At 38.9% G+C, this 18,573-nt stretch overlaps 1 protein-coding gene across 1 annotated transcript in view; it reads left to right on the top strand.

Moving 5' to 3' along the window:
* med27 (mediator complex subunit 27) overlaps nucleotides 1–18,040 on the top strand; it is a 70,864-nt gene extending 52,824 nt beyond the window's left edge. The window contains exons 5-8 of the mRNA XM_066712945.1: nucleotides 7,067–7,174; nucleotides 10,228–10,269; nucleotides 11,863–11,940; nucleotides 15,247–18,040. Coding sequence (XP_066569042.1) covers nucleotides 7,067–7,174; nucleotides 10,228–10,269; nucleotides 11,863–11,940; nucleotides 15,247–15,381 — 363 coding nt within the window. The 3' untranslated portion in view covers nucleotides 15,382–18,040. The remainder of the gene's footprint in view (nucleotides 1–7,066; nucleotides 7,175–10,227; nucleotides 10,270–11,862; nucleotides 11,941–15,246) is intronic.
* Nucleotides 18,041–18,573: the final 533 nt, after the last annotated feature.

The following is an 18,573-nucleotide window of genomic DNA, read 5'->3' on the forward strand; positions in this document are numbered from 1 at the left end:
CGTTGTGTGTGGGTTTGGATATAGAGTGCAGGGGGGGTGCTTTCTCACTGGCTTTCATCTCAGCCGTTTGATTTCTGCAATACCAAGGGCCCAGAAACAGATGGATTGTTTTGTGTGGTTTTTTTTTAAATATTTATTTATTTATTTATTGGTGTGTTGCTTTCTTTCTTTTCACCCCCACCCCCCCCGTTTTCATCTTCACAGCACCGACAAATCCTCAACCGCACAAGCAGAAAAAAGGCAGAGTAACCCATCAAAATCCATCTGTGCTGTGCTGTGGAGAAGAGACGTGTCCAACTCGCGTGTCTGTGCCCTGCAGGAGTCTTTCCCCGGGGGTCTGCTTGGTAACTGCTGGGGCCTCTTGGTCGTAGTGTCTAAAAAGAGGCGATTTGTTATTGGGAGAATGGCAATAGGTCCCAAAAGGCATCTTATTACCCATACGCTCGAGCTTGTATTAAACTTCATTATTAATACTGAAGCCAGTGAGTGTATGGCTTTGTTGCTCTGGGTGCAGTGATGTAGCTTAAGTTCAGGATTGTGCATCTATTTGACATGCAACCTTTGGCTTTACATTGAGGATACATTTCTAAATGCAGGGCATTTTGCGTCTCCTCAGATGTCCATCATACAAATTCAAATAATGGCCAATCTATTTATAGTTATAAGCCATGCTGTTAGTTTTGTGAAAGTCCTTTTAATTTATTATTTTTAATGTTCTTTATGCTCTATTGGGGTATATGTAAATAACAGCTCATGCACAGCACTGTGGAAAGTCTTCTACATAATTTTTGACTTAATCTGTGGGGGCTGACATGCCAGACAGCGATCCTTTTCTTTAATAATAAATTGAAGTGACTCTTCCCCAGGGAAGTCATCTGTCAGGAGAGCACCAGGGTTTTTTTTTTTTTTTTAACCAGCCCAATCTTGCAACCACCCCCCCCCCCCCCATCTTATCATAAGGACTGTCAGGTGTTAATTTTTCCCTGGTCGTGCAAGGATTATCCTGTTAGATTACACTTTCATTAAATGTTAAGTTTCGATACATGTCAGTTGATTTGCCCTACCAGAGGTTAATGTTGATTGATTTGCTGTTGTTAGTCACAAGCCTTTTTGATTGCCTTGCAAAAATATATTGATTTGGAATAGATCTGTACCCCCCCCCCCCCATCAACTTGCTGTCATCCAGTGTTTTGTATGAAATCATAGCTGAAGTGCGTCTGGCTGTGGCGGTAGCTTGGTGCCATTCCAGCCCAACCTGAGCTCAACAGGTGACAGTGAGATGGGCCCATATGAAGAAGCTGAACACTCAGCTGTGCCCCCCAGCTGAACTTACTCAAAAAACAAGTCCGTTAGTATTAGTATATAGTATTAGTGTTTCAGCAATGTTATTTACCTATCTCTGTCTCGTTCTCTCGTTCTCTCTCTCTCTCTCTGTCCCCTTTGTATTTGCTATTGTTATTTTTAATGAGGTCAGTAGAGGTCTGTGTATGCTTTTTTTTTTTATGATGATGCACACCTTCAGAGTGGTAGATTTTAATAGTGTCGTCGTTTTTTGTTGTTTATTGATAATCCCACCACAACGCAGACCATACAGTACTCTATGTTGCCTAGTGCTTTCTTATATCCTGCAATGACAGGGACCTCATATTAAATACAAATGTGCTTGTCCTACTTATATGTAGCATATTATCCACTCCAGAGGTAAAAGCAAAGATGTTTTTTCTTCTATTCCTTTTGAGGTAGTATTTTTGTTTTTGTCCACTCTCATGTGCATGCACCCTGTTGTATTTATGTCTGTGGGTTGGCTGGGTGTTATTTTTTAATTTTGGCAGTAATGCAGTAGATATACCCTACTTTTTCTTTCCTTTAAGTTTTAGTAATAACATTGAAACTACTCTGACTGCTTCCACTAGGCATAATAATTAAAAAATAGATGTAGAGCATGGCACGCCACACGCTGATTGCATTAACTATTTTCATGAAGGAAAGAATTATGAATTTAAGCAGACGCACATGAGAGACAGGCCTCTCTGTTCTTTTTAATAACTTTGGCAGCGTTTGCCCAGGCTTGTTAGTGCACGAGACTATAGGGTTTGGAAGGAAACTTGTTGTACTGTGGAACGGAGTGCCAAAGCGAGGCTTCTTGCACTATTAAGAAGCCTGTCGACAGTAATAGATTTTAGCTCTGAGCACCTGTCTCCGTACTGAATGGCGCTCCACTGCAGATGTGCGCTGGGCTTTGAGATGGAACCACAGTCATGAATTTAATAATATGTAAAAAGAAGTAGGAAAGTATGTAACTCATCAAACATGAATGGGTGTTTCTGCATTTTCTCTGCACTGTCAATTCTCTTCCTTAAACCAAAAAAAAGCAAAACTTTTTGTATTAGTAGCAAAGACTTATTTGTTATGTTGTTATTTTCAGTTCTTACATTTATTCTAATTTGATTTGATTATTATTTTTTAAGTGCCATATAATTTTCTAAGGCAGCACTCTCAAAAGAAAAAAGCAAAGCACCTATCTGTATAATATTTATAGAGGAATACTATTCCTTTTCCTGTCTGACGTATCATGTAAGGAGTATTATGCATTGTAAATGACAATTGACAAACGTAATCTGCATACCTGCTCAATATCTGAATGGGGATTTGAAGGGTATTAAATACGGAAATACGTTTTTTGACAGTCAGCATTATTTTCCTTTTGAGGTTAGAAAACAGCCCTGTTCCCCTCCAATTTACCGTAATAGGTGCTCTGTCAGGAATAATTTTTCATTTCCATCGTTTCAGATGTCAGTCAATGCATAGAAAGCTTTCTTCTTCAAAGACATCATGTTTCTGCCAAGCATGGTGGGCCCGCGATCGAGGCTAATTACTGCATATGTAAAAAATAAAAAAATCTTTTGTGTTTGGTACAAAAAGTGCTGCTGCTTGAGTTTGATGGGGGAGAGGTGTGACAGTGACACACTTCTGTCACCTATAGTGGAGTTAATACACTTAGAGCACGTGCTCTTACAAAAGGAAACTGTAAACATTATTAGATATCTAAACTTAGATGACAACTGGTATTTTATTCCTTGAAGTATAATTGATATAAAGGCTTGTCAATAAAAGTGTGTGCTCTGAATTACAGCTGTGGTTACTGAGCCGCCACTGTGCGATGGTTTTGCGTTGTTTATTTCAGCTTATCTCCTGTAATTTGATTCTCTGGTTCTGGCACTCTGTTACCAAACAGAGTTCAGCTAGTTAGCTTGCACATATTTTTAGCAATCACCTTTCCCAATTGTAAGAAAGCACAGTTTCTTGGGCATCTTGAAAGCATCCATGTGTTCAGAAAGACAAATTAAAAGTAGTCTATTTTTTCTGTATTTGTTTCTGTTGTTGAATGGAAGCAGGGACAATGCTGTGCTTTGCCTACATCAAATGGTGCAGCTTGTTTGTTATTAAGAAGAAAAAGAAAGATCCACCTGTTATCACTTAAAAAAGACACTTGCCTCCTCTTTGTTTTTGTTTTTATTGCGTTTTAGCATTTCATAGTGTGAAAGCTTTAATTCACAGCTACATTGAATCAATCAAATGTTGCCAGTGCCATTCGATTAAACGTTTTTCAGTTTCTAATGTATTGATTAATGTGTGGGCTATATATGTGTCAATTCGTCTGTGAATACTTTGAAATGGCTGTTAAAAAGTCTGTATCCCCACAAAACTCCGGGGTAATGAGACAATTTAATATTGAATATTACTACAAATGTGTCCCTGAGTCTTTGATTTTTTGGTCATGACTAACTGAGATATGAATTGAAGAAGGAGACGTATTTATCCAGATCCCCATCCACTCGATGGAGCCTCTGTAGAAATTACTTGCTCTGGTAAACAGCATTGTTACAAGTCCCAAAATAGAGTTGTGTATTGATTATTTTTGTCTGTGTGCATTCCTGGAACTACATAAGAACAAGGCCAAAAAGAAATTGATAAATTTGTCCAACAAAAGTATAAAAAAGTCTCTTTTCTGTGTTGGTCCAAAACAAAAAAAGCAAAGTCACTTTACAAACAACCGTGATTCCAATTACTTATTAACTGCAGTATAACCATTTTTTAAATGTTACTGAAGAGTATTATTCTCCCATGTGAAATATTATGTAAAACAAGAAATCTACCATTACCCCTGTGCTCAAGAAAAATACTTGGCACCTGGACTTTTCCACCACTGTTGAGTAAAATATATTAAATAGTAACAGATTTGTTTGTCACTTCATTAACCCTTTCAAGCCCTTGGCTGTACCTTTATGTAGTACAAATGTCTGTCTGATCCAGCTGCACCAGGGACAAAGTCTAGGCTGACATCTGTACAGTAAAAGTACTGAACCCACACTGTCCGGCTTAACGGCATTGAAGATAAAGTGATGGACAAAGTGATGAATTTTCTCAGCCATTTATGTGTAGTCTTTCACTTGGTACAAACCCGAAGAAACGTTGCGGGTTGTGTAGTGTGCGCTGCAGCATTTTCATCACAAATTGCGCGGAGCATGTGGAACATATTGCAGAGACTTGTAGTTTCCGCGTCCCCAGAGACTGCTTTATCTTATTCTCATATTTTTTAACATGGGAACAATGGCTGAACAAGAAGAAAGGGCAGCCGAAGGCCTTTTCGTTCATAGCCTATCAATTCATGATGAAGAATGCTGATTTGTATATGGAGCTGCACAATATGTTTAGGCTTGCTCCTTTTAGATAATTAATTTTAACTACAGAGATTATTGTTAAAAAAAAAAAAAAAAAAAAAAACTTGCCATTAAAATTTCCTTGTTTTGCCAAAGCCACTTCTGACAGCTGCTTTAAGAATCTGCTTGTTTGTTAACTTGTGTGTTAAATTAAACCGAGCCAGTCCTGGAGATGCAACTGCCTCATGTTAACAATGAATGTGGCACATGAACCTTTTCGCTCTTCCACACAGGTTGTTTAAGTGTTCTTTTCACACTCACATTTATGAGCCATAAACATTTCAGACAGATTGCTTTTGCTGAATTACAAAACCGCACAGTTCGTTTAACGCTATGTTGGGAATCTTTTACATGTGTTTTTTGTTGTTGTTGTTTTTGCTGCTGCTGCTGCTGTTGATGATGATGTTCCTTTTTTGCTCAGAATCATCTCAGATTCAAATCAATACCTCTGTGCTCAGTCTGGGATCCCACAGGAATTTCAGAAAAACATTGTTTGATCTTGGGAGGGGGGGAGAAAAACAACTGTAAAATACCCTGCAAGAGTAGAGGAATGCCATCTTGCCTTTTTTTTTTTCCTCTTAATCTTTTTAGATTTAACTCAGTCATTTAACAGCCTGCTTAGTCTTCCAACTGTTTATTACTATAATTAGTGCAATTATAAATCTGAAGACTGGCAATGAACACCTGTTTGAATTTTGTTTTACAAGAAATTGCTGAGTGTGAGCCTTCGCCCCATACTATCGAAGAGGTGCTAATGAACATGCCCACTACCTGGCCTTTTATTGAAGTAGAAATTGACTATTATAATACAATTATTTATAATTACTCACATTTGTGAGATGAAAACACCTAAAAAACAAAGAGCTATAATGTTTTACATAAGTGTATCTTCACACTCTGGAGATTAGATATGTTGCACATGTAAAACAAATTATAAAAGAAAAAAAAGACATTTTAGCACTTTAATGCCAAACTCTTTAGACAGTCTTCAACATTTTCATGTTTGTGTGTGTGTGTGAATTATAAACACTCACACATTTGTCCCCCGCCACAACCCACCATCACTCTTCTTCTGTCTAAATATATTCGCTTGTGTTCATTCAAGAAACCCACTAGGGAATCTCTCTTAAAACATATATTTTTTTGTATGCAACACCTTTCCCAGTTTTCTCCCTGCCTTGTTCATAGTTAACAGCACCCTAAATGATTCTTACAACGGCCTGCTTTGCAAAATGCTCTGTGAAGACTGCAGTCCACACCGCCTGTTAGTGTTAAACAGTTGGTAGAATCGAAGATTTAATAACATGATACTGTCAGCTTGCAAGTTTGATTCTCTTTGCTGAAGATGCAAATAAATAATTCAGATGCAGGAGCAAGGGGATAAATGGTGTTGTTTTGTTACCCGACATTGATGACTTTGATGTTTGAACAGTTCTTAACAAATAAAGGAGGAATTCAATGCGCTTTTGTTGCACTTAGCGCTTTCACGCTGTCATTACAATATGTTGTGTTGTGCGTGTCACAGTGTGATGTCTCTGGGACAGAGTTCTGTGCATTTCATCCTCAAACCTGGCTTTACACCTTGATGTTCTGCTTATATTTTAATAAACTACCCCAAGGACTGTCATTTACCTTCTGCATTTTTCATATCCCTGTGTACCCATATTGAATGTGTTGGAACACCTGAATATCTTGCTTATGGTTTTGTTTATAATATGAATTTGATAAATGTGTCTCCAGTTTGTTTCAAATGTACAGGCATCACATTTTTAACACATGATTTGAAGGTCAAAAGTAGAAAATATGGCACTGTTGCATAAACCCCTGTTTTTATGTATGTATTTATTTAATCATATATATCAATCAAATCATTGTAATTACCGTGGTGTGTATTGATAATTTTAGGTTACATACCATCACATTCACTTGTCCTGAACTCAGAACTTTTTCAAAAATTAATTCACCATTATAAAAAAAAAAAAACAATCACTTATTTCTTAGTAAATAGATGTGTTCCTACAAGGTCAGTTGAACATGTTGATGCAGCCGTAAAACATACTCACCTTTCTACGGACAGTCATTGGGAAGTGCAGGCTTTTTTTTTTTTAAATAATCAGGCCCCACTGAATTTTATATTCTCAGCACAGAAATAAGAAAAGCCAAAAGTTCCAGGCAAAATATTAACAATAAAATGTATCAGATGTATACAATGTATGCTGTATAAACTGTAAGCACTGGTGAATGTATTATGCAGTAGCTGTGTGACAGTGGCTTGCCAAGTGTACACAGTGCAATGTTGCATGAAAGGCAAGGCTACCTAATTCTGTATTTTTTATGTCTCACAGGTGACTTTGGGGAAAGTGCTAAAAGCCATAGTGGTGATGCGGAGCCTGTTTATCGATCGGACGATTGTGAGGGCATTCAACGAGAACGTGCACTCTGAGGATGGCAAGGTAGGGTTTCTGGGGAAAGGGCGATGGTACTGGACTGCTTGTACCATCCGCTCAGGCTCTGGATCAAGACTCCTGCAACTCGCAGATGAGGGAAAGACAAAAGAGAAATCGGTGATGGGAGAGTCCAAAGTTGACATCCCACGCCCTTTTCATCAGTTCAAACTGAAAAACAAGTTCTGGAAAGATATCACTGATTTTAATAAGTATAGCTTAGTAAACAGTATTTATGAAACTAAATTTGTTGCTGCATAACATTGACACAAATGAAGAGTGAACACTTTTAACTGCAACTATGCATACAGCCATACAGGGGCACACACACAAATCACAGTACGGTACTGATGCTTAAAGTCACCAGGAGCACAAACTGTAAAAAATATATATTTACTGCACCGGCACTGTAGACTGTGAGGCATACATGAAGATGCAGCTCGCTCACTAAGACAACATCTAGCCATGCAGAAGTCACATGGTTCAGGGTTATGAGTTGAACAGTCACTTGCTGAAACCACTTAGTGACTCCACTAAGGAATATGAAGACGGGAACATAAAGCAGTCATTTCCCTTGACGACAAATAATAACATAAGGAGGACAAATGTGGCTGGTTAATAACCCTTTTGTTGGGCTCATTTCACTTGCTTTTTAGAGATGAAATTGTTAATGGATTAATGTGGAAACTTGGTGGCATGCTTTCCCAGTCAAAACAGCGGTGACTTTCTGAGAGTGTCTGTCAATACTTAAAAAATAATACAAAAATGTAGTGTCCAAGATACTTTCTCAGTGTGCAGTGTGCACGAGGAGCTCATCATCCAGCTCCCACAGGTGGAGAGATGGCAAGGGGAAGATGAAGCGACCTGTAGCGATAGATAGACTGACAGGGAGAAGGTGGAAGAAGCAGATACCAGCAGCCTGTGATAAATGGAGCGATGAATATGCAGAGAGTGAGAGCGAGCAGAAGAAAGTCAGATAAAAAAAAAAAAAAGATCTGCCACGTCACGTGATCCCGTTGGAGAGCGTTTACTGTGAGCCGTGCAGAAACAGTGTGAAGTGGTGTGGGGTGGGGGGGATGCCAAGGCTCCACACGGCGTTTTCTGATTCTCGCCCCCCAAAGCCTCACCTTCCATGAATTAAAGACAACTCGGGGGTCCCACAGCATTCTCCCGCGCCGGGCTCCTGGGTCATGTTTATGCGATTTCTCCACTAATTACCAATGTGCCAAGAGAGCAGAATTGGCTGCTTTAGCCTCCTAGCGTACGAGAGAGAGGAAAGGAGAGAAAAAAAAAAGGCACTATCAAAGGAGGGCTTCAAAGACTATCAGAAGCGTCTCTTGGGTAATTTGCGAGCCTGCATTCTTCCAACTTCAAAGGCCGGCTGCGTGTAGGGGAGGGGGGGCGGCGGGGGATCGAATCCGATTTCTCTAATAAATGCTGACACCAGCCCTGTTTGATATTAGATTCAGGGAACATTTTGATTTGTTATCGCCTTTGAAATTGTTCGGACGACCTTCACAAAACTGCCTTATTACCACTCCCGTTATGCTAAAGGAGTGAGGGGAGAGAAGGGGGAAAGAAAAAACAGGAAAAGCACTGGCATCCTAACATTAAAAAAATAAAACGTGTCGGGGGGGAGGGAGAGGAGAGAAGGGCGCACCAGTTTAATTCAGAGAAGAAGGACATTCCCCGATATTGTGTTTTCAGCATTTTTTGTTTTCTTTAGATTTTTTTCGTGGCATTACAGATTCGTGTCATGATTGAAAGTGAAAAAGTAAGGAGCAATACAACTGAAGCTAGCAGGTGCATTATTTATTGCACAGGGATTTTGTTGGCCAAAAGCTATTCATGACCCCCCCATCCTTCACTGTAATTCTTATCCCATCTCAGTGAATGGATTGATCACCTCAGTGATGGGATTAGTGCCGTTGTGCACATTTCCGTTCGCACCTCCTTGGCAAATCAGTCTTTGATTTCATGTGTTAATTACACATACTTACCTGTTAAATAAAATGAGTTTACCGTTATTTATTATTAACTGAATCCTCAAAAATCCTCTTTTTTAATGAGAGTCTTTAGAGAATGTGGCACTTGTTACCCGGGCTGATACACCAATGACTTTAGAGTGGCTTCTTTGACGATCTTCAGATAATGACTTTGAAATCTATTGATCAGTAGTATGAGATCTCTGCTGAGTAAAGCGATCAATTTTAGTTTGAAACTATTTTAAAAATAACCTTCAGAATCCAAAGGCTATTCCTACTCCGTTTTACTATAACGATAAGAAAAATAATTAAAAACCACATTAGTGTTTCAAGCCTGCATCAGCACTGTAATATCTTGGATAGCAATATAATGTGTTAATTGTGCTCTAGAGAAATGTAATACCCATTTCCTGTGATTTTCTTTCATGCTTTTCCCAGCAAGGATTAAGTTGCATTCATTTTTAGTCATTTCTATTCTAGATTAATATTAAGAGAGGCAGCATTTTTGTATTGACCTGTTCACAACAGGCTGCTTGTCCTTTAAGTGTAGACGTCGGCTCTTTCCCTCTATCTAAAGACTCTGCTCTTCCTCATCCAGGACCACCCATTCCCATTCAAACAGCAAGAAGACAGCCAACTTTCTTGACAGACTAGCCTACCGAGGCAGAGTTGGCTGACTGAAAAGCAGACATCCACTAAAGAGAGAGCTCAATGTTGAGTTACAGATGTATACTGAAAAGAAAGTTGTATGCCCAGTAATAACCTGCGAGAAAAAAAAGAGCAGTAAATCATTAATTGTTTGAGAAGTGCAATTTACATGTGCCCGTGTCTCCTTCACTCAGCTGAGATGTGTTTAATGAGGCCTACAAGAGCCAAGTGGGACTTTTAGGAAGAGCCTCTTCTGAGAATGTGGAGATGTTACTTCACTCTCTTCACATCACCAACATAAAACTCTTTACGTCTAATGCATAACAAAAATGATATATTTATGTAGTAGGTTGAGATATTAAAACATGCTTCACTTGCTTCATAAGATCTGTCAATAGTAAAGAAATTAAAATCTTTGTTGTTTTGCAGCTTGACATATGGTCAAAGTCCAACTACCAAGTTTTTCAAAAGGTAAGAAACCTATCCTTTCCAGTCCACTCCCATTGATGTCAGTTGCCATTGAGTGTTGTAGAGTTTGTTTGCCAAGAGCGTTTAGTTGTGACCATCCTTGGAGAGGGACCAGGGGTATCCATAGATCAGACTGGACCCCTTCCCTCCAAATAACTCCTGCCCCCTCATCCCTCCCTCTCTACTGTTATACATGTTGCTTGCATTTTTTGTAGTTTTTTTAATCCCCCCCACCAGTTTCCTTTTTTTATTTTAATATCGCCTGCTTTTTGTTCAGCAAACATTACAAGTTTCCGACCACACTTCTCACCTTTTATCTTCTCCTCCGCATCTCATTAGAAGGGAATTATACACCGCAGCAGTGTACATGCTGCCAGAATTATATAGCGAGCCAATTCGAGGTTCGCCTTTAAAGGAAATTGCTTTTCAAGTGACTTTTACACATCTGTGGCACTGTATCAAAGGATGCCCTAATTATTTATTTATTTTATACACACAAACCAACACAAATGGTAGGAAAAAACAACGACTATTCTAATAAAGGGGACAGTGTGGATGTCTTTCTCTGGCAACTTTTCCACTCCAGTTACCCGTCTTATTCTGTTGCGCTGAACCCCAGCCTATCACTTCAGTGCTTTAGCATCTACGTTGATGCATACATTTCTGATTTATTTTGCATCTGTGTGACACGAATTGCTAATTTTAGCATTCTGTTATTGCATTTTTTATATATTTTTTTTCACCAAATACACACATTCTAGGGGTTGCAAAATGCACATATTTTATTTTTTTCAAAATATGTCCCCGTTTCATTCAACTTAATATACTTGCATTCCACGCACACACACACACACATAAACACACCCAGACGTGGACACACAGACTCTAATTACAGAAATACTGCAGCCTAAGCAAGTTAGGCAACACTGACATTAAGGCAAGGGTGTTTTTTTTCTTTTTTTTGTTTTGTTTAAAGATACATTTGCCTGGTGCAAATGCTTTTTCACATTGGTGTTGCTTTTTAGTTTCTGTGTCAGGCTTCTCTGTAATAGTTTTGTATTAAAAATAGCAGATTTGTATGTTTAATAAAAAATCTAAAACCTTCCTGGTTCAATTACTGGGGGTTATGCTTGTAATCCCTGTGTTGATGTTGAAGATTGAGAATACCTATTGGACTTGTGAAATTAGTCTCTGTTGAGTTGATTAGGCCTGCACAACACACCGTAAATAGATCTTAAAATGTTCAAATACAATTCTACTGGATTCAAATTGGTTGAAAGGGAGTTTCTTGGTGTTTTGATTGCAGTTACTATTAGTTTTAATTTGGTCTTCAGGACTGAAAAGTCCTTTTCACATTGGTAGTCTGGTCCGTAGGACGACTACACCATCCTCCTGACTGGTTCTTACTCTTACAGGATATACAAGATTTGTTTAATTAGCTTTTAATGTGATTAGGTTAAGTTCCATTATTTGTAATTTGCCTAAATATGTGACTGATCTATAGTAAGAAAGACATCATCTCAAAAATAGAACTAATTAACGTGAAGTGAAGTTTGCATAAATGACTTAACGGTAGTTTTCTATGGTGTCTCCGAGGTGACGGACCACGCTACCACAGCCCTGCTGCACTACCAGCTCCCTCAGATGCCGGACGTCGTGGTGCGGTCCTTCATGGTTAGTACTCTCCTTAAATATAGACAATCACCCAAACGTTTACTTCCCTCCTGTAAACATGTGTACCAGGACACAACCAAGGTCTGCTCCACTGTCAGCTCATCAGCCAACGCACAGATGGGGGAAAGAGATCATCTTCAATTACTCAAATGCTGGAGAACTTTTCACCTAAGTAATCACAGAATTGTACTCTTTTGTAAGCCTTTCATTGAACCTTTTAAGCTCATTTTCATTATTATGAACACAATTATTCACAATAGATGCAATTCTTTGTTAATACAATAGTTTTATTTCATTTTCCATATAGCTCAACTAATTATTGTTTTTATTGTGGTGCCAATGGAACCATAACATGGATAAGAAAGACTAATAGATCAAAGCAAGTGGACCCATCTTGGGGAGGCCTTCATCCAGCAGTGGATAGTTATAGGCTGAAGATGATGATATATGTGTGTCTTCACTCTTAATCTTGCACCCTTTAAATGGATTATGTAAATGAGAGGTCAGCAATTAATTTTATCATGTAGTGCTGAACCCATTCTGCAGTTCTTACAGCAGCTGCCAATTGCCTTGGGAAAAAATTTGACCCTTTTATGCAACTGTATGATGTAAGAGAAAATCCGCGGCTGAAGAAAGTCTTCTAGTTTCATGTGCTGCCAGGATTTCATATGTTCTGCAACTGTTGTATGTTGTAAACACAGTCAGTATAGGGAATATATTTACCAAATGCAACTTAGTGTAATAAAGATGTTTGGTAAATTACTATTCTAATGGGTACCCAACATAGGAAGAGACATTTCTGAATGCCTAAAGACTTAATCTGTCGCCAGCTGTTATCTTCCTAACTATAATCTTTACATCAGAAACCTGCTATTTAATCATCGCCTCCATGTCATTCTGGATCCAGATGTTTTAGCTTAGCATCTGTTCTTGCTTGTGCTGTGCACTGTACCTACGGCCAGGTGTCAATGCACATTATCTCCCTGCAAATTAAGAAAAAAACAAAAAATCCATATGCTGCTATATTAGACGTTTTTCTCAGAGTCCATCTTTAAATAGCCCCTTTCTTCAGCCAGCACTTCTCTTGGTGCAGAAGGAATTGAGATTGATTAATCCGACTTTTTAAGATCAATGGAAGGCTATTCTGATCATGCCCAAATGTGCGGGCATGGCCTTGATTTGCAATAAAATAAACTAATTGGCAGATATTCTACTCAGATCTACCTCCGCGTCAAGTGCTTCCTTCGTAAATCCTCTTTACAAACATGAACATGAATTCATTCTATATGTATGAGCGGTAAAGACTTATCTGATCTGATCAAATGTAAAATAATTTATTTTGAAATGGAAGATGTTTTTGCTTATTTGGAGGAACAGTGCAGGCTTTGCATCGTGGTTAATATTTTAGTGTTTGCTGGTTATTATCCAATGGCACTGTTTAGATCTGTTTCTGGTAAGTTCTGTTTGATTTTATTTTTTATTGTGCATCATCTGGAAAATGTCTTCTTTTCTCCCATGCTTCGGCAGGAAATTAAATGTAAAAATGCAATAAAAACCTGCATCCAAATGGATTGCAGGCTATTAAATCCGTCCAGCAGAAAATGCTATTTGACAAGCGCAAGCAGCAGCAAGCTGTGTAGCGTGGAAGCATTAAATATCGTGTGAAGACACAGGGACAAGCAGCTTAAATATACAAGCCTGGCAGATCGATTTTTAAAAGACCACTGAGAACTTCTTACAGAGAGAATCTGGGCTTTAACCAGAAGTGTCAATATAATAATCCTTCCAAAGGTAAAATATAGGCTTTCGTTGACAGGGGGTTACCTGACCCACAGTCTCCCTGCTGAAATCATCAGACCTGTGGCCAGGGGGCCCGTGAGCTTTGGGGGTTATGTGAAATCTACAATAGGGTGAGACCTCTCAGTTATTTTACACAGAGAAAGGGGAAAAGTACTGAGATAATTTTTTTAATTTAGATTAAGACCAGCAAACCCAGACTTGCTTAGTTTTCTTGTCTGACAGGTTTTGTATCCCTGTAAAACTGTACCTCTGTCACAGTATGTTTAAAATATGTTAAGGCTAATCGGGAGGATTGTTTACAAAAAATAAATGTTTTCAGTCTTGTATTTCTGTCATTTGAAGGCTTGAAGTGAAATATCGAATATCTGACATCTTTCTTGTTAACCATAACCTTCATTCTTATTTCGTCTTTATACTAGTTGAACCCTTAGGATATTTGACCCCCCGCTCTGATTACTGTAGATTTTCTCTGTTTCGTTTTCTTAAAGAATCAATTTGTTTTTTCAAGATGCTGGAGAATCGAGTCCTTTAGGATGGATTGATTCTCCTGTTCGTGTAGCTGTTTTCCTTTGGCGACCAAAGCCAGTTCCAGTTCGAGAGAGCAGTCTCATCGGTGTTCATTAATTTTATTTCTGGCTTACTGTGTATTATGTTACCAAAAAAACAGTCACACAAACCATTCAGACCATTCACACAAACCTTAATGGTTTGTGTGAGTGACACAGTGTTTCTACAGCAACGCAGAATCTCTTTAGCCAAAGTTGGAAAGCTCAGCACCCACTATGGGTTCTGTTACATTACCTAAATGGCAGATGAAGGTTGTTTTCATTTGCAATGTTACTGCATAACAGAGGTCGCCACCCCCCCAGCAGGGTCACCTCAGAGCACTCAGAAGAGTCTGGGATGGTGCCCTGCATAACATTTTCCACACCGGCCTGTAGACAACACTTTGACAGAGCAGACCCAGATCATGCTTCACTAGCTGACCAAACAATAAGAAATCTGACGTTTCAAAGTCCAGAACTCTTCCTTCAGAATTTGGAGTGGCCCAGTGGTTAAGGTAAAGGACAGTAAGGCTAGTCTAGTGAGACAGTTGCATAAAAAAACAAAACTGTCTAAAACTGAGCCTAAAAAGTTAGCCTCCTCACCCCAATGCTATCTTAGAATTTAAGTCTTTCCATTGAAACTGCTTGCCTGAGACTATGGTGACAGTCACTGATACTGACTGCTCCCACTGGCTCAAACGTATTAACTGAGTCTCTAACGTTAGTATAACTATACTAAGACTTAGTTTATGTTTATGCAGTTGGTCCCTGAGTTATCAAAAATGATGTCTTGTTTTCTTTCTTTATACTGTTTTTAAATGGCTAACTACAGGTCTTGCCTTGCCACTGTAAAGACACATCACTCTTTTTGGGTGTTCTTAATGAGTGTGCTTGTCAGCTCTTGAAGCAGAGTGTCTCATTGAGGGTTCACAGTGCGTTTTCTGGTTGTTTTTACTCCTAGACCTGGTTGAGAAGCTATATCAAGTTGTTCCAGACTCCATGCCAGCGCTGTGGGAAGTATCTCCAAGATGGGCTGCCGCCAACCTGGAGGGACTTCCGCACACTTGAAGCCTTCCATGACACCTGCCGCCAATGACCAGGACGGAGACGTTGCTGCGGGGCTGGGGGTCCGACTTTTCTCCAGTCTCCTGCCAGGGATCTACCCTTAACGTCGGCATGAAAGGTTCAGTCGATTCAGAACGTGGCAGAGACCTCAGCCATCTATCTGTCTGATCAACAACGAGAGTGTTCTTGGGTGAAGCTTATCAAAATCTTCACTCCCTGCAGCAGTTTATGGGTTTGGTGGACATTGCCAACTTTTCCTAACCCAGAGCGGCCTTGTAAAGACTTTCGAGTCAGGATAGACATAGTTGGGGATATTTTGGATTATGAGAACAGCCTAAATAAAACATCAGCTGTCACACATCCTGAAGACATCTAGCTTAGGTCTACCACATCTCAACATTGTATTTTTTTATTGTATAACGTGGCCTGCAGGTTTATGGCTGTCCAGGACCAGGAATAAGTATCATTAGAAACCTGTGCTTATCTCGGTCATTTCATTCTACCAGGAACTGATAATTAATCTAAAGAAATTATCGCTATATTTTTCTCACAGTGACATCTCTTCACGCCTGTGACAGACATGTTGGGGAGCACAGGGGTGTGTACAGTGAACACACAATCCCCCACACCCATCCATCACTATAGCATTTATACAGGTCTGCCAGGAGGTTTGCTTTCATTCAACTTGTCATGGTTGCCTGTTTACATCAAGAGTAGATGTGGCCTTATGATCACTTGCTTTTTCAAGTGGAGCAAATAACCAGTTTTCGGGTTGGGGGAGGTTGTGCAGTTTGTTGTTCAGTCCCATTAGCATCAGAAAGGGTTTTAATCATTCATGATCAACTCTCTGAACTGGAAAGAATGTTGTTGTCTAAACTAAAATGAATTACAAGCAACATGCTATAAATAGACCTTGACTTCCTTACAATTATCAGACTACAGCTGGAAGTATCCTTAGGTAGAATTATAATTTTTCCCAGAAGAGTGTATGAACTGTTCTGAATCGCCAGGCTGTGTTCTCAGAAAAACCTTGCCAGAGAAAAAAGTATTAGAAGAGAGTGTTGAATTTTCTGAACTATCACAGAAATCCTTACTTGTTTTTTTTTAGGTTTGTTAATCTTAAACAATTTATCTTGTTTGCTGCAGCCCTGATAATGAAATTTCAATTACAATCGCAAGGTTTCCAACAAATGTCAGACGTCATTGCCAGACAGCACGGTGAAATGCATTAAAATTTATATCTGAATAAAAACATTTTTTTCATTACTTCCTTCCTTGACTCATGTAAATTCCACCTGGTATAGGCCTGACTGGATTGGCACTTCTGAATTATTGATGTTTTGATCTCTTGTATTGTCAGGGAACAGGAGCACTCGTGTAAAGAGACGTGGCAAGCGCTCAAGTTGAATGAAAGTGAAAGTTTTTTGTGTTTTTTTTTGCCGCAGAAGCATAATATTAAGTTAATCTCAGAATGAAAAGTTCCTCAGACTAAATGTTTTCCTATAGAACACTTTTAGTACAAGTTTTGTTTTGTTCATCATATGGTTGTCACCTGTGCATGTTTTATTTTATTGAGAAATGGAAAACAATTTATTCACATTTTGGTGAATACAAATGAATCCTTTATGTAGGGAATGGAAATTAAGTGTTGTCTCTCTCCAGTGTGTAAATTGACAAACTAGTCATGATGAACTAACAGATGTGTATTTTAAGCATCATTGTACTATTTCCCTTGAATACCCTTGAATCTATACCTTAAGTATAGTATAATTTGAAATTGTCCGTTACAGTTTAAATAGTAGTCAGAGGCCAGTGCATCTCATCTACTCTGTGACTTTTCACGGGGCTTTTACCATCCACAGTTTAGATGCTTATTGTTCCATACCACCCGATACATTCCTCATGTTCAATTTTAGTTTGTTGGGTTTTTTTCTCCACGGAGAGAGGGTTATCACTTTTCAGCGCAAAATGTGTTACTTGATAAAACCTGCTGCATCTTTCACCCCTAAATACAATCCCATCGATCGCCTGGTTCCCAACCTCTACAGCCTCTGGTTTAATATATCTGATTCCAGCAGATACTCATTATGTCTAACGGACCTGCTCAAATTAAAATAGAACCTTTGCTATTCTTTATTTATTCTTCATCACAATCTGATACCCCTTCTGTATGGATCGAATTCAGATCTCTGGCTATAGTTGTACGCTGAATTCCCAGGTTTCCTTATCAACAGACCTCTCTTCATAGGTGTGTCAATTAAAGCTGTCAGAAAGCCTATGTTTTGCCCTTAATTGAACTGAAAAAGAGTCCATTTTCAACTCATTGAAAATTTGAAACTCCCCTAGTTGCCATCTGTTCTTGCTTCTAGCATGTGATTGTAACAATAACGAGTAGGAAAATATTTAAATGTTACCTGCAGATATCTATAACCAGTCATTAAGTTATTTACTGCTGGATATCCTGCCTGCAAATGGAAATGTTTCTGAATATGGAGAATGAACGTAGACATGTTATTTTGTTTTCCCTTTGTAAATATATATATATTGTTTTTCCTATTAGAATGTGGAAGCTGTAACACTGCTTTTGTTTTATTGGTAATTTTAGTTTTTTGTACCTTTGGGACAGTTTTGTTCAAGATCATGCTTATTTTATATTTGGAGGCTGTCTAATAAAAAAGATTTACAAATAATAATAATTTGTGTGTTGGATTGTCTGGCGTTCCATCCTGCATCCCGTATTGGTGAATCGTCTACAGCTGGTTCTCTGGAAGCTCTGACTGAGATTCATTGTGTTGATAAAACAGTGGGAGAGTGCTCTGGATCTGATATGAAGCTCATAAAACACATTTACTGTTGTGTTGAGGCGGCAAGAATCTCTTCTATAAATATCTGAAGACATACGTTGTTTAACATATGGGGGTTTTCACGCGGTGCGTCTGCACTTGGTGGGGGGGGGGGGTCAGCATTGTGTATGCGTGTTGCTTTGAAATACATCTCTCTTTATGGATTGTAATTAAATGCAAATGCCTGGCAAAACGGTTTAGTTTTAACATTAGGGCCATATTTCCCCAGGGTTTCGAGCCATGAATACTGTTTACTGGGGTCAATAGACAAACATTGTTTGTGTCACAGTGATGAGAAGTCTCTGGCCTTTCACTTCCCACTGCTGGAAGCCATAAAGAGAGACTGAAAGCTATATTGTGCAGACAAGACAGTTTTAAAG

The sequence above is a fragment of the Amia ocellicauda genome, chromosome 9, assembly GCF_036373705.1.
Source record: "Amia ocellicauda isolate fAmiCal2 chromosome 9, fAmiCal2.hap1, whole genome shotgun sequence".
In the NCBI taxonomy this organism is placed as follows: Eukaryota; Metazoa; Chordata; class Actinopteri; order Amiiformes; family Amiidae; genus Amia; species Amia ocellicauda.